This window comes from Carcharhinus amblyrhynchos, chromosome 3 (assembly GCF_965287045.1).
Source record: "Carcharhinus amblyrhynchos chromosome 3, sCarAmb.v2.hapA, whole genome shotgun sequence".
In the NCBI taxonomy this organism is placed as follows: Eukaryota; Metazoa; Chordata; class Chondrichthyes; order Carcharhiniformes; family Carcharhinidae; genus Carcharhinus; species Carcharhinus amblyrhynchos.
Genome location: NC_137326.1, coordinates 30,518,566 through 30,530,798, shown reverse-complemented (window position 1 = coordinate 30,530,798; position 12,233 = coordinate 30,518,566). Strand labels below are relative to the sequence as shown.

General features: G+C 40.2%; 1 protein-coding gene across 22 annotated transcripts in view; it reads right to left on the bottom strand.

Annotated features, from left to right (window-relative positions):
- slmapa (sarcolemma associated protein a) overlaps positions 1 to 12,233 on the bottom strand; it is a 202,206-nt gene that overhangs the window by 21,974 nt on the left and 167,999 nt on the right. For 16 of the 22 annotated variants that reach the window (XM_080182862.1, XM_080182858.1, XM_080182886.1 and 13 more), the window contains one exon: positions 11,168 to 11,230. The exons of the other annotated variants lie outside the window; for them this stretch is intronic. In XM_080182862.1, the coding sequence (XP_080038988.1) occupies positions 11,168 to 11,230 (63 nt within the window). The remainder of the gene's footprint in view (positions 1 to 11,167; positions 11,231 to 12,233) is intronic. 22 annotated transcript variants of the gene reach the window in all.

The window sequence follows — 12,233 nt, the reverse complement described above, 5'->3', positions numbered from 1 at the left end:
TATAGTAGGGCAATTAGCAGTAAATGCTGGGCTACCAAGAACACCCAACCATATCCTATGACTGAATAAAATAAGTGTGTCTGACATGGTCTACAACGAGTCAAAAATGCCTCCAATTGTGAGTCAGTGTCCAATTGCTCTCTTGCAACTGAACTAGATTGTGGAATCGCAGCATAGTTTCAAGCTCCATATTTTCTTTATTGAGATTACTTACTTCCATCTTACAATACTGCTCGTCTCCATCACTGCTTCATAAGAACATAAGAAATAGGAGCAGGAGTAGGCCATCTAGCCCTTCGAGCCTGCCCCGCCATTCAATAAGATCATGGCTGATCTGTTGTGGCTCAGTTCCACTTTCCCGCCCTCTCCCCATAACCCTTAATCCCCTCTCTTATCAAGAACCCATCAACCCGCTTCTTAAAAATATTTAGCGAGGCAGCCTCCACCACTTCAACGGGCAGAGAATTCCAGAGATTCACCACCCTTTGAGTGAAGAAGTTCCTCCTCAACTCCGTTCTAAACCGCCTCCCCTTTATCTTGAGGCTGTGCCCCCTAGTCCTACTGTCTTTTTTGAGTGGGAAGAGTCTCTCCACCTCTATCCTATCCATCCCATTCATCATCTTATACGTCTCAATGAGATCTCCCCTCATTCTTCTAAACTCTAACGAGTACAAGCCTAGTTTATTCAGCCTCTCCTCATAGCTCAATCCCCTCAACTCCGGTATCAGCCTAGTAAACCTCCTCTGCACTCCCTCCAGGGCCAAAATATCCTTGCGCAGGTGCGGCGCCCAAAACTGCACACAGTACTCCAGCTGCGGCCTCACCAATGCCCTATACAGCTGCAGCAAGACCTCCCTACTTTTATATTCAATCCCCCTCGCTATGAAGGCCAGCATCCCATTTGCCTTCCTGACCACCTGCTGCACCTGCAAGCTGGGTTTTTGCGACTCATGCACAAGGACCCCGAGGTCCCTCTGCACCGTCGCCTGCTGCAGTTTTTCGCCACGTAAGTAATAGTCCTTCCTACCATTCTTCCTACCAAAGTGGACCACCTCACACTTGCCAACATTAAATTCCATTTGCCATTTCCTGGCCCTTCACTCTTATTAGTATCAAGACCTGATTTACCCTTTTATCAGCTCTTGATTAAATTTATCCAATTTTTTTCCTTGCCCAACTGCTCAAAATTTCAACATGCCCAAAACATCTACATTCTAGCCCTCAATAACTTCACAGTAACTTCATTGCAGTGTTAATGTAAGCTTACTTGTGACACTAATAAATAAACAAAAAAAAAACTCCATAACCACCACTTTGATGACCTTCACTATCTCTTGGTTCCCAAATTTTATTCTCTCTCCCACCTTTGGTTCTTCGTGACAGACCCTAAATCCGTCCTTGTCACTACTTATCACCATTCAAAATCCTCTTAAAAATATCTGACAAAGGGTTAGTCAAATGCTCAATGGCTCTCCCTTTTCTCTTGTTTGAAGTATTTTAGAATGTTTTATACCCACTGATCGTGCTGGATAAAATGCAAGCTGTTATGTATGCAAACACATCCATTAAAAATTAAAAAATGCAGCTTAAAGTATTGCATTTGTCCCTTTAAATATTATTGACAAGGAATATTAGCAATGTCAGATTTACATTTCTTGCAAAACGGGTGAACTAAATGAAAGCAGATACTTTGCAGAAGGCTTTGAGAACTTTTATGAATGTATACTATAGGACTCATTTCAAAGATTTCATCTTCCTGTATTGACACTGAATGAATTATTTGAATTGATCAAATAGGTAGATTTAATACTATAAAACATACTTCATTAATGATTAGATTCCTTCAATTTTAATATCAGTTATTTATTATACAACTAAAGTGCATAGATTGACAGACCAGAGCATTATTTCAAAAATTTACATGTTTTTCATGGTTAATTTAATCATGTTAATAAGAAACTGGATTGCATAATGAGCACAAAGGTTGGGATTTTTCAGTCGCGCCTGCCCCACGACTGAAAATTCACACTTGAGATAAATGGAACTTTAAATGGTCCGTCAAGTTATCTGCCCTGCCTGCGATGATTCCTCTGGCAGGCTGGACTGGAAAATTTACCCCATAGAAAAATAGTTAATGTGTCAAAATTTTGATTTATAAAGTTCAAAATGGATTTTTTGGGATTGATGTTCAAATAATGAAAGAAATACAGGCAAGATCATGGGAAGAAATCACGGGCCCTGGTGATTTTCCTCTTTCAGTGCCTCTTATTCAACCCCTACCATGATGGTGACTGTGAAGCTATTGATAGTTATAAAAACCTATCTAGTTCACTCATGTGCTTTAGGGAAGAAATCTGCCATCATATACAGCCGACATGCGACTCCAGACCTACACCAATGTGGCTGATTCTTAATTGCTCTCTGAAATGGCTTAGCAAGTCACTCAGTTAAGGAATTAAGGAAGGGGCAACATCTACAACCTATAAAAGAAAATATAAAGGAAGGCTTTGAAGCTGAAGAGGATCCTTTCAATGAAACAGGTTGAGAAATGTAAAAATACACTGACTGTAAAGGAAGGCACAGTTAAATAAGTTGAAGAAACACAGTTGAACTGAAAACCCACTGCTGTCCCCATTCAGTCAGACTTTATTTGCTAGACTACATAGAAACTATATGACTTTGAAGAATATTTCATATACACTACATAATCATCAAAGTCAGATTTGTATCTGAACCTAACTTCAAAAATAACACTTAAAAATATTAAAATGAAAAGTTGAAAACAAGTATTCAATAGCAAGAAGCTAAAATTATTTGGATCCATTTCAGTGTGCATCTCTTTTCTGTTCCCACTTTTGGAATTCAATTCCATCTTTGTATTGTTATCTCACACATATGGAATATAATTCTTGCACCCAATTTTTACAAACATTTAAATGACTCTATAATCTAACATAGTTTAAGTGCTGTTCTTGGATTTAACATGAACCTCTGGGCACAAGGTTTGGGAATACTAAAAAAAATTTCCAACAAAAACAATGCCACTCAAAATGGAAAACTGTAACTAGTTTATACAAAGAGGAAGTGCGTTAGACCTTGCATGGAGATGTAATTCTACTCCAACAGGCCAGAGAACATGGCTGAAGTCTTAACAAGATTTTCTGGCTGAGTAGATCCAAGCATTTGGGAAAAGAAAATCATTTTTGTTGTTAAAAATTTACAGACCACACAACAGAACTTCAAAACAAATGATGTGGTTATACTGCACCACTAGTCACAGCAGGAGGTCTGCAGTAGGATAGGCAGCAGTTATATAAGAACATAAGAAATAGGAGCAAGAGTAGGCCATCTGGCCCTTCGAGCCTGCCCCGCCATTCAATGAGATCATGGCTGATCTGTCGTGGCTCAGTTCCACATTCCCGCCCTCTCCCCATAACCCTTAATCCCCTCTCTTATCAAAAACCCATCAACCTGCGTCTTAAAAATATTTAGTGAGGTAGCCTCCACCACTTCAACGGGCAGAGAATTCCAGAGATTCACCACCCTTTGAGTGAAGAAATTCTTCCTCAACTCCGTTCTAAACCGCCCCCCCCTTTATCTTGAGGCTGTGCCCCCTAGTCCTACTGTCCTTTCTGAGCAGGAAGAGTCTCTCCACCTCTATCCTATCCATCCCATTCATCATCTTATACGTCTCAATGAGATCTCCCCTCATTCTTCTAAACTCTAACGAGTACAAGCCTAGTTTATTCAGCCTCTCCTCATAGCTCAACCCCCTCAACTCCAGCATCAGCCTAGTAAACCTCCTCTGCACTCCCTCCAAGACCAAAGTATCCTTGCGTAAGTGCGGCGCCCAAAACTGCACACAGTACTCCAGCTGCGGCCTCACCAATGCCCTATACAGCCGCAGCAAGACCTCCCTACTTTTATATTCAATCCCCCTCGCTATGAAGGCCAGCATCCTGACCACCTGCTGCACCTGCAAGCTGGGTTTTTGCGACTCATGCACAAGGACCCCGAGGTCCCTCTGCACTGTCGCCTGCTGTAGTTTTTCGCCACGTAAGTAATAGTCCTTCCTACCATTATTCCTACCAAAGTGGACCACCTCGCACTTGCCAACATTAAATTCCATTTGCCACTTCCTGGCCCATTCGCCCAGCCTATCTAGATCCTTCTGTAGACTACATATGAACAGGACTCATGCTGTTGGAGAGTTTTGCACATACCCACATAGCCATTAAACTATTTATGTCCTGACAGCCAAGTCAACTTTCTCAAAACATAAAAATAATTAAGCCCTCAAATGTGCTCAGGAACTTCAATGATCCACATGAGCATTTCTTTTAAAATCAGCTTGACCTTCCTCTTATTCTTCATGCAATATCAAGTCCACTGAAAAAGACCCTTGTAAGGCAGAGGGAGATTCATGAAGTTAGACGGCTTGGAGACTTGGGCATTAAGATGCAATGTCAGCAATGTTTTCTGTGGTGGAAAAGCAGTTGGCAATTAAGGCCCGTTTGAGGATGAAGGCAACTTTTACAACACTGAAAAGGCTTGACATTATCCAGGACAAGGCAGCCTGCTTGACTGGCACCTTTTCCACAAACATTTACTTTTTTTCATCACTGAACAGTAGCAGCAGTGTGTACCATCCCCAAGATGCACTGCAGGGAATCACCAAGGCACCTCCCAAATGCACAAATGCTACCATCTAGAAGGACAGGGCAGCAGACATGGGCACACCATCATCCAGAAGTTCTCCTCCAAGTCACTAAACATCTTGACTTGAAATATATCACCATTCCTTCAATCTCACTGGGTCAAAATCCTGGAACTCCCTCCCCAACAGTATTGTGGGTTTACCTACACCAGATGGACTGCAGTAATTCAAGAAGCTCACCACCACATTCTTAAGGACAATTAAGAATGAACAATAAGTGCTGGCCAAGTCAGCAATGCCCACAGCCATAAATGAACAAACAAAAGAGATACTGGGAAAGAAACGGGGATGTACCTGTTCTTCCTTGTCCCACAGCAAACTGTAGTTTTTTGGAGAAGCCACTATTGGTTACATTAAGGACTTTTGGTTAGGCTGCTCAATGCACATATGAAGTGTCACTAGGATGTGTTGTGCACCCTTTTCCCATTTCTGTGCAAAAGTTGCAACTGAGATACTACAACATGCACAGTGCCTAATTTGCATATATAAACAGCTTCTTGCCTGTTTTGAGTGGAAGTGCAAAGGTAATTTAAAAACTGATTCACATATACTAAATGATGCACAATATCACCCCAGATTTTCTTCTGTTGATTAGCTGTTGTTTTGGCCACGAAATGAATGAGATGAAGGTAGATGAATTTTAGATGCGCATTTTAAATTCAGCGCACAGTGGAATAATACATTCAACAACACAGATGCATATTTAATTGTTGTAATATCAGGATTCGTCTACATTTTATTTGCTCTTAAAAAAAAATCGACATTTTACAACAGTTTTTATATATTTAAAAGAGCATAATGTGCAAAAAGTGAGACTTAAAAGATTAGTTTTAAGGGTATGTACGACTGGCACAAATCATTATGCTCAGAAGAAAAAGCTCTCCACATTAACCAAGATGAAAAACTTCCCCAGATCGTACAATTTGTCTATTGCCACTGAGCTCATCTATCTACATTACACATTAAGTATTTTTGAAACAGAGAATGAAGATTCCCTCTGTGCAAATGTCTTTGCATCATCGTCTACGTTAAATAGTAGACAAACTATAAAGATACTAATGTGCCTGCAATATGCGATTTGGATTGTACTACCTTTAAGGAAGTGCATGACTCAGATCTGTAGCACAACAACGTAGTTAAGTAGGTAACAAGCTACAAGGACCTAGGTGGCTATTGTAATTCTGCTGTCTTTCTCAATCTTTCCACGATAACACTAGCCACCAGATGATTTATTTTTATTAATATTTTATAAATCTGAGGAATTAGAAAGATCCTGCCATGGATTTTGAACCTCATTTTTTTAGTGAAAGGATCAGACACAAATTTAATGTTTTGGTATCTGCAACCTAAGATGTCAACCTCATTGATGTTAGTGAACAAAGACTATTTTGTGTTCATTTCATTGATTAGTCTTTGAAATCTTACAAATACGGTTACCCAAACACTGTTTGATCACACATTTATTTTAGCATAAGAAAGTGACCACCAGTGATTCTGATCAAGTTACTGGTATGAACACAAGTTTAACAATATTCTTCCTTCATTTTACAATCACTACACCACATTCGGAGAATCTTGTTTGACCCATGGCTCCTATGAGGCCCAACTACAATTGATAGGTAGGTGGAGTAACTTGAGCAATTTAAACTATAACGCATCAGTGTTTTCACTTGTTCAAGTGATTTCCTTACATAGGAAGGACGTAGTCGCAACATTATTCCCTAAAAAGTAGATTTAAATTGAGAAAATAGAAGTTGAATAATTGTACAGACATAATACATTTGTGCATGATCTGGGTTGGAAAAAAATTTAGATTGCGTTGCCAATGATGGAGAACAAGTAGAAATTTAAGAAATAACAATTCCCATAGCTTACTGAAAAGTTGATACTTGTTTCATTTCAAGATTATGGTTCTTAATAAAAGGAATTCCTTCACATAACAAAACCATAGCTTCAACCATCTCATTTCCTAGGGCAAGCACAATAGATTCTTGACAAAATTAATGCATCTGCATCATGCATTGGTGCTCCAAACAGGAGTAGAGATAGGCCACCCAGCCCCTCGAGGCTGTGCCACCATTCAATAAGATCATGGCTGCAATCTCTAAGTGCAGGTAGCAAGACAACTGTCAGATGATCTATTTTCAACAAACAGGAGCAGGAGACCAGTAAAGCTGACCAAAAAGGCATGACTGGAGGTGGCAGAAATACTGAGCTGCAATGATTGCAAAAATACGGATCTAATGATTAATAACCTGCTGCAGTCTGGAAAAGCAAGTAACATGTAGAGCTGGAATCCAGGAGGAATTAAAAGTTATCCATGAAATGTGAGGCCAGGTGGTAGATCAATGCATGGGGAACACCAAGCACCAATATCTAGATTGAGATGCCCTGTCCATATGCAGCCAAATCCCATGGTCAGTTGAGAGTAAGTACTGCATTGAGATAGCAGACTGGTCATGTCACTATGCCATCCCATCAATGTGGTGCCACATACTTACAGTGCCTCAGAGTGAGAACAGATAGATGTTGAAACAACAGGAACACGATGTGTGGCTCTGCTTTCAGGAGAGGCACTCTCAAACGCCGGGGAACATCAACAAGCCAGTGGTGGAGTGCCTTTTGTTGCTGTCATGGTACTGACACATGAGGAAGCTATGGAAGTCAAATGGTTCATGGCATGGCAGCCTGTTGCTGAGAACACAAGAAATACGGCAGGAGTAGACCATTTGGCCTGTCGTGCCTGCTCTCCCATTCAATATGATCATGGCTAATGTTGAGCTTCAACTCCATTTCCCCTCCAATCCACACACACCTCTTAATTCCCTAAGAAGCCAAACATTTGTGTATTCCAGCCTTAAGCATATCCAACTCTGGGACATCCACAACCATCTGGGATAGAGGATTCCTAAGATTCACAACTCCTGAGTAAAGTAATTCCTCCTCATCTTAGAGCTAAATGATTGGTCCCTTATCCTCAGATTGTGCCTATATGTTTTAGATTTCCTGGCCAGCAGAAACAATCTCTCAGCCTCTACTCTATCAAGACCCTTCAGAATTTTGTACATTTGCATTAGATTATCTCTCATTCTTCTAAACTCCAGAAAACAAACACAATTTACTCAGTGAAGCAGCTGTGGAAGCAATGAAGATTAAATGAAATGAAGGCTGCATCCAACACTCCCTACACTGCACATGGCCTATAACACACGTGTGGGCCTTTAATGCCCCAGGCTGCTAGTCAAGGGGAGGAACCTGGGGTCGGTTGAAAGAGCAGCTGTTTCACTGACAAAATGTCTATCAGTACATACAGCAGCAGAAGAGGAGCAAATTAGAGCTACAACACTGGAGAAGATGTAAGACTATCTCAAGACACTGCAATAAAATAAGCAAAATACTGCAGCTGAAACAAGAACAGAAGATGCTGGGGAACATTAGCAGAACTGCCAGCATCTATCAGGAGGGAAATGGAGTTAATGTTTCGAGTCCATAGATTCTTTAAGACCTGCTGAGTTTTTCCAGCATTCTCTGTTCTTGTTTCAAGACACTGCATCACTTGATTCCAGTGCACCTTCCATCAGCACAGACATACACATCAGTGGACTTTGTTGCACTTGAAGAATGGGAAGCAGAATCTACTGAGTACTATAAAGACATGCAGGAGATGGTAATGGAGGCAGTGGCAGCTGTACCACTTCTTCTTGGAGGAATAATGACAGATATTGGGTGTCACTTTCAATTGGCATCAAGTTCTGTTCTGGAATACCACACAGCTCTGCCATCACCTGCCCGGACAAACACTGGCCAGAATGTTATGGTGGTCCACGCCAGTGGGATTTTCCCAACCTGTTGCAGAGAACGGAGATTTAGTTTGGTGCCAAATTCTACAACATCATTGCAGCAGCAGCATGGTGTGAATGGCCTATTAGATTCAACTTTGTTGCTTGGACATTTCCAGGAAGTTGAGCCTCAAATGGCACAACTTTTCAGCTGGGTTGTGCCTTCTGTGACCAGAAACCCCATATAGTTTCTTTATCCATATCCAATGACTTCCTCAATTCACTGGAGTTCCCCTGAACCACTGCACAGATAGTCGATATTTCTGTACCCCCACTTCTGTACCACTCTCATTTCCAGTGGAGGAAGTCAAAATCTGAAAGCACTGACCCCATAGCAAATTGAATGCTCCATTACAATAAGCCTCTCAAGAACCTTGTCCTATCTCAGTAGCTGATGTGGATCTGGGAGGTATTTTTCCACAAACAGGAGTTCACCTTTCTCCAGCTTCTATAGTGGCAGTACCTCCAAATTCGATAGTATTACTTTTTCAATTCATAGCTTGCAGATAGCTTCACAATACAGCTGTCAGTTTCCTCCAATGCTCAGCTCAGTCACTCAGATCTCCTTTTGAGTAGGCGTGATTCTGAATCTCTGTGCATCCTGTCTGCTAGTTTTCTAATTGGGAAAAGATAGGAAAATACCTGACAATTGGCTGTTCAATTACCATAATTGCATACCCTTGCATGAATGTGTCTGCCACTAATTCGACTTGCCATCCATACTGAATTTGGTCAGTGTTGGCAAAATGTTAGGGAATTAATCCACACCATTTTATCTCCATTGCCCCCGTGATCCTTCCATCACTGACAAATGCCTCCGTTTTTTCTGTTACGGGTCCAGATAAAATCCTAACCTCTTACTCAGAACCAATGTTTACTAGTGTATGCTTAGCCTTTGATATGGCTGATCACACTATCATCCTCCATTGCTATTCTTCCGTTTGCCAATTGAGTGCTGTTACCCTTGTCTGATGCCAAGTTTTCCCATCTAGTCCTTGTCAATCTCCTACAACGGTTTTTCTTCCTATTTTTCACAGCTACCTCTGGAGTCCGTCTAGGATGTATCCTTTACTCCTTCCTATTTCTCATCTACATGTTGCCCCTTGAGGATATTATTCAACGACCGAATGTCAGATTCCACTTGAATGCTCATGGTACCCAGCTCTACGCGGCCACATCCTCTTTCAACTCCTCCATTGCTTCAGTGTTGTCAAACTGCTTAGCTTGATCCTATCTTGGAAGAGCTGAAATTTTCTCCAAATAAACAGTGTAAAGACTAAAATCAATGTCACTATCCCCCGACACAAACCTTGTTCCCTAGCCACTGGTTCCAATAGTCTCTCTGACTACTGGATCAGGCTGAATCAGACCATTTACGAGAGAGAAACTAACTAGGGTCATAAACTTCAAATAGTCACCAAGAATAATGAGAGATGCTGGGAGAAATTTCTTATGCAGCATATCTGAACATTGAATGTCTGTCACTGAGATTGCTGTGTCACTGGGAATGAACTATCATACCTTTTAAGATAATAGTGGATAAATACATGCAAGACAAAGATATAGAGCTATTTTTCATTTTAGATTGCTTCAAGAAAGAGCTAACAGAGACACAATGGACCAAATGGCCACCTACGTTATAAAGTTCTCTGGCTTTCTACGTCAATACTAAGTTTAGATTATTATACCTAAAATATATTACAGTATTATACTGAAAGTTTGACCATCAGCCAGTCATATGAGTGGAGTGAGACTGCCAATCTATGGCTCATCAATATAGAGTTACAAGCAGATCTCTGCTGTGGTTCATATTCAGAGAACCAGACTCAAATTTTGTTTGCTAATACACCTATGAAGCACGCCGAGACATCTTACTACGACATAGGCACATATGTAAATGCAAGTTGTTGTTGACTGTGACAATCAAAATATTTTACTAATAACCAACATAACTTGAAAGAAGAGAATTTCACTACATCAGTTTGTGATAGGTTCTAAATAATCATGTTCAGCTTCTGGAGGAAACATTAGGCAGCTGATTACCAGAAACTACACTACAGCTTGTTAGAGGGACAAATCCAGAGTGTATGAGACCACCTGAAAGACATTTTTCTTGGCAGATCTGAGATGGAATGTTCACATTTTACAAAGTTTCAAAATGTGCTGAAACACTTAAAAGCAAATTCACGCACTGGTTCTTGGATGAATTTTGGGAGACATTAATCAGAACATGCACAATTGCGTTATAAAACCTTCCATCTCTTACTGGATAATTATTATAATTGTATTACCTATGACACCACCATATATTACCACAACAGAGTAATAACTGTGGAACTGCACTATAGTGCAAACACATTTAAAATAAAAATGTAATCTAATTCTAACATCATTAAAAAACATATATCTTATAGAAATAGCAGTTTGAAAAGCAAAGAAATATCTGCACTACCTGAGGTTAGTAATATTTCATGAGGAAGTATGTGTATTATTCATGATTTAAAAAAAAGAATTGAGGAAAAAGACACAATCAGAAAATGGCCATCAACAATTTCCACATCAAGGGGGCTTGTATCGTGTCAGCTAATGAGTAAACACACCCTATACTTACACTTGAGATGATCCAGCTCACTTTCATGCTTTCTGCTGGAGGCCCTTGCCTCTGCCAAGAGGTCTGCGGTGGGTGAAGCAGAAGAGAGGCAGAAGAACAGTGCAGTTGAAACAGAAGCCAGCAAACATAGAACACAGAAAAGCAAGAAAGGCTGCGTGAGAATGAAACAGAAGCCAACATGAAAGCCTTATCCTTGGCTCATGCCTGTTTTTAACAGTGGGTGTGTGTGCAGAAATTAGTGTCCCACCTTCAAATCAAGTTACCCAAAATGTACACTAAAGGTTTAAATGTAGGAAGATCTTCTCCAATTGCAAACAATTTGAACAGTTGCATACAAGGTATATGGCCTAGACAAGTCATATGTTTTTGCCCTTGTAGCCCAATGGAGTGCTCATTAGGTGACTGCCACACACATCAAACTATGAAAAAGTGCTGTGACTATCAAATACCTTTATGAAGTATATAAACAGCTGATGGTCATAATTTGCATAATTATATAAATTTGCTTGAATGTGAATGACACTTGCTTAAAGCGGCTTTTGTACCTCACTTTGATGCATATGGAACCATTCTTAAATTCAACTTGTTGAAATTAAAAATAATGTTGTTTCTTTGAGCTATATCACTTTTAAATTAACAGATGACCAAAAATTAAAGTACATTTCACAACACAAAGCCAGGAACAAAACTAGACTTGAATGCACAGTTACTGACCACAACTTTTCGTATTTAAGAGTTTCGGATCAAGACTGTTAATACAATATATCCTGTGACAGTTCCAGACAGAATGAAGCACATACACACAAACACAATTATGCTTTTGCCCCAGCAATTTAATAAATTAGTGCATAGACTCCAAGCTTATTTTTGAGTGCAGCATTTTAATTGTGAGGAAGTGGAGGGAAAGGCAAAGAAGAGGAAAAATTAAACATTAGTCACCATCTGGAGTGAATCAGTGTGTAGTGCACACTCAGCTTTGAAGTTCCAGTTTCACTACAAGATGCAGCTGATTTTGAAGAATATCTGTCTTTTCAAATTGAAATCTGCAATTGCTTAGCAATTTATC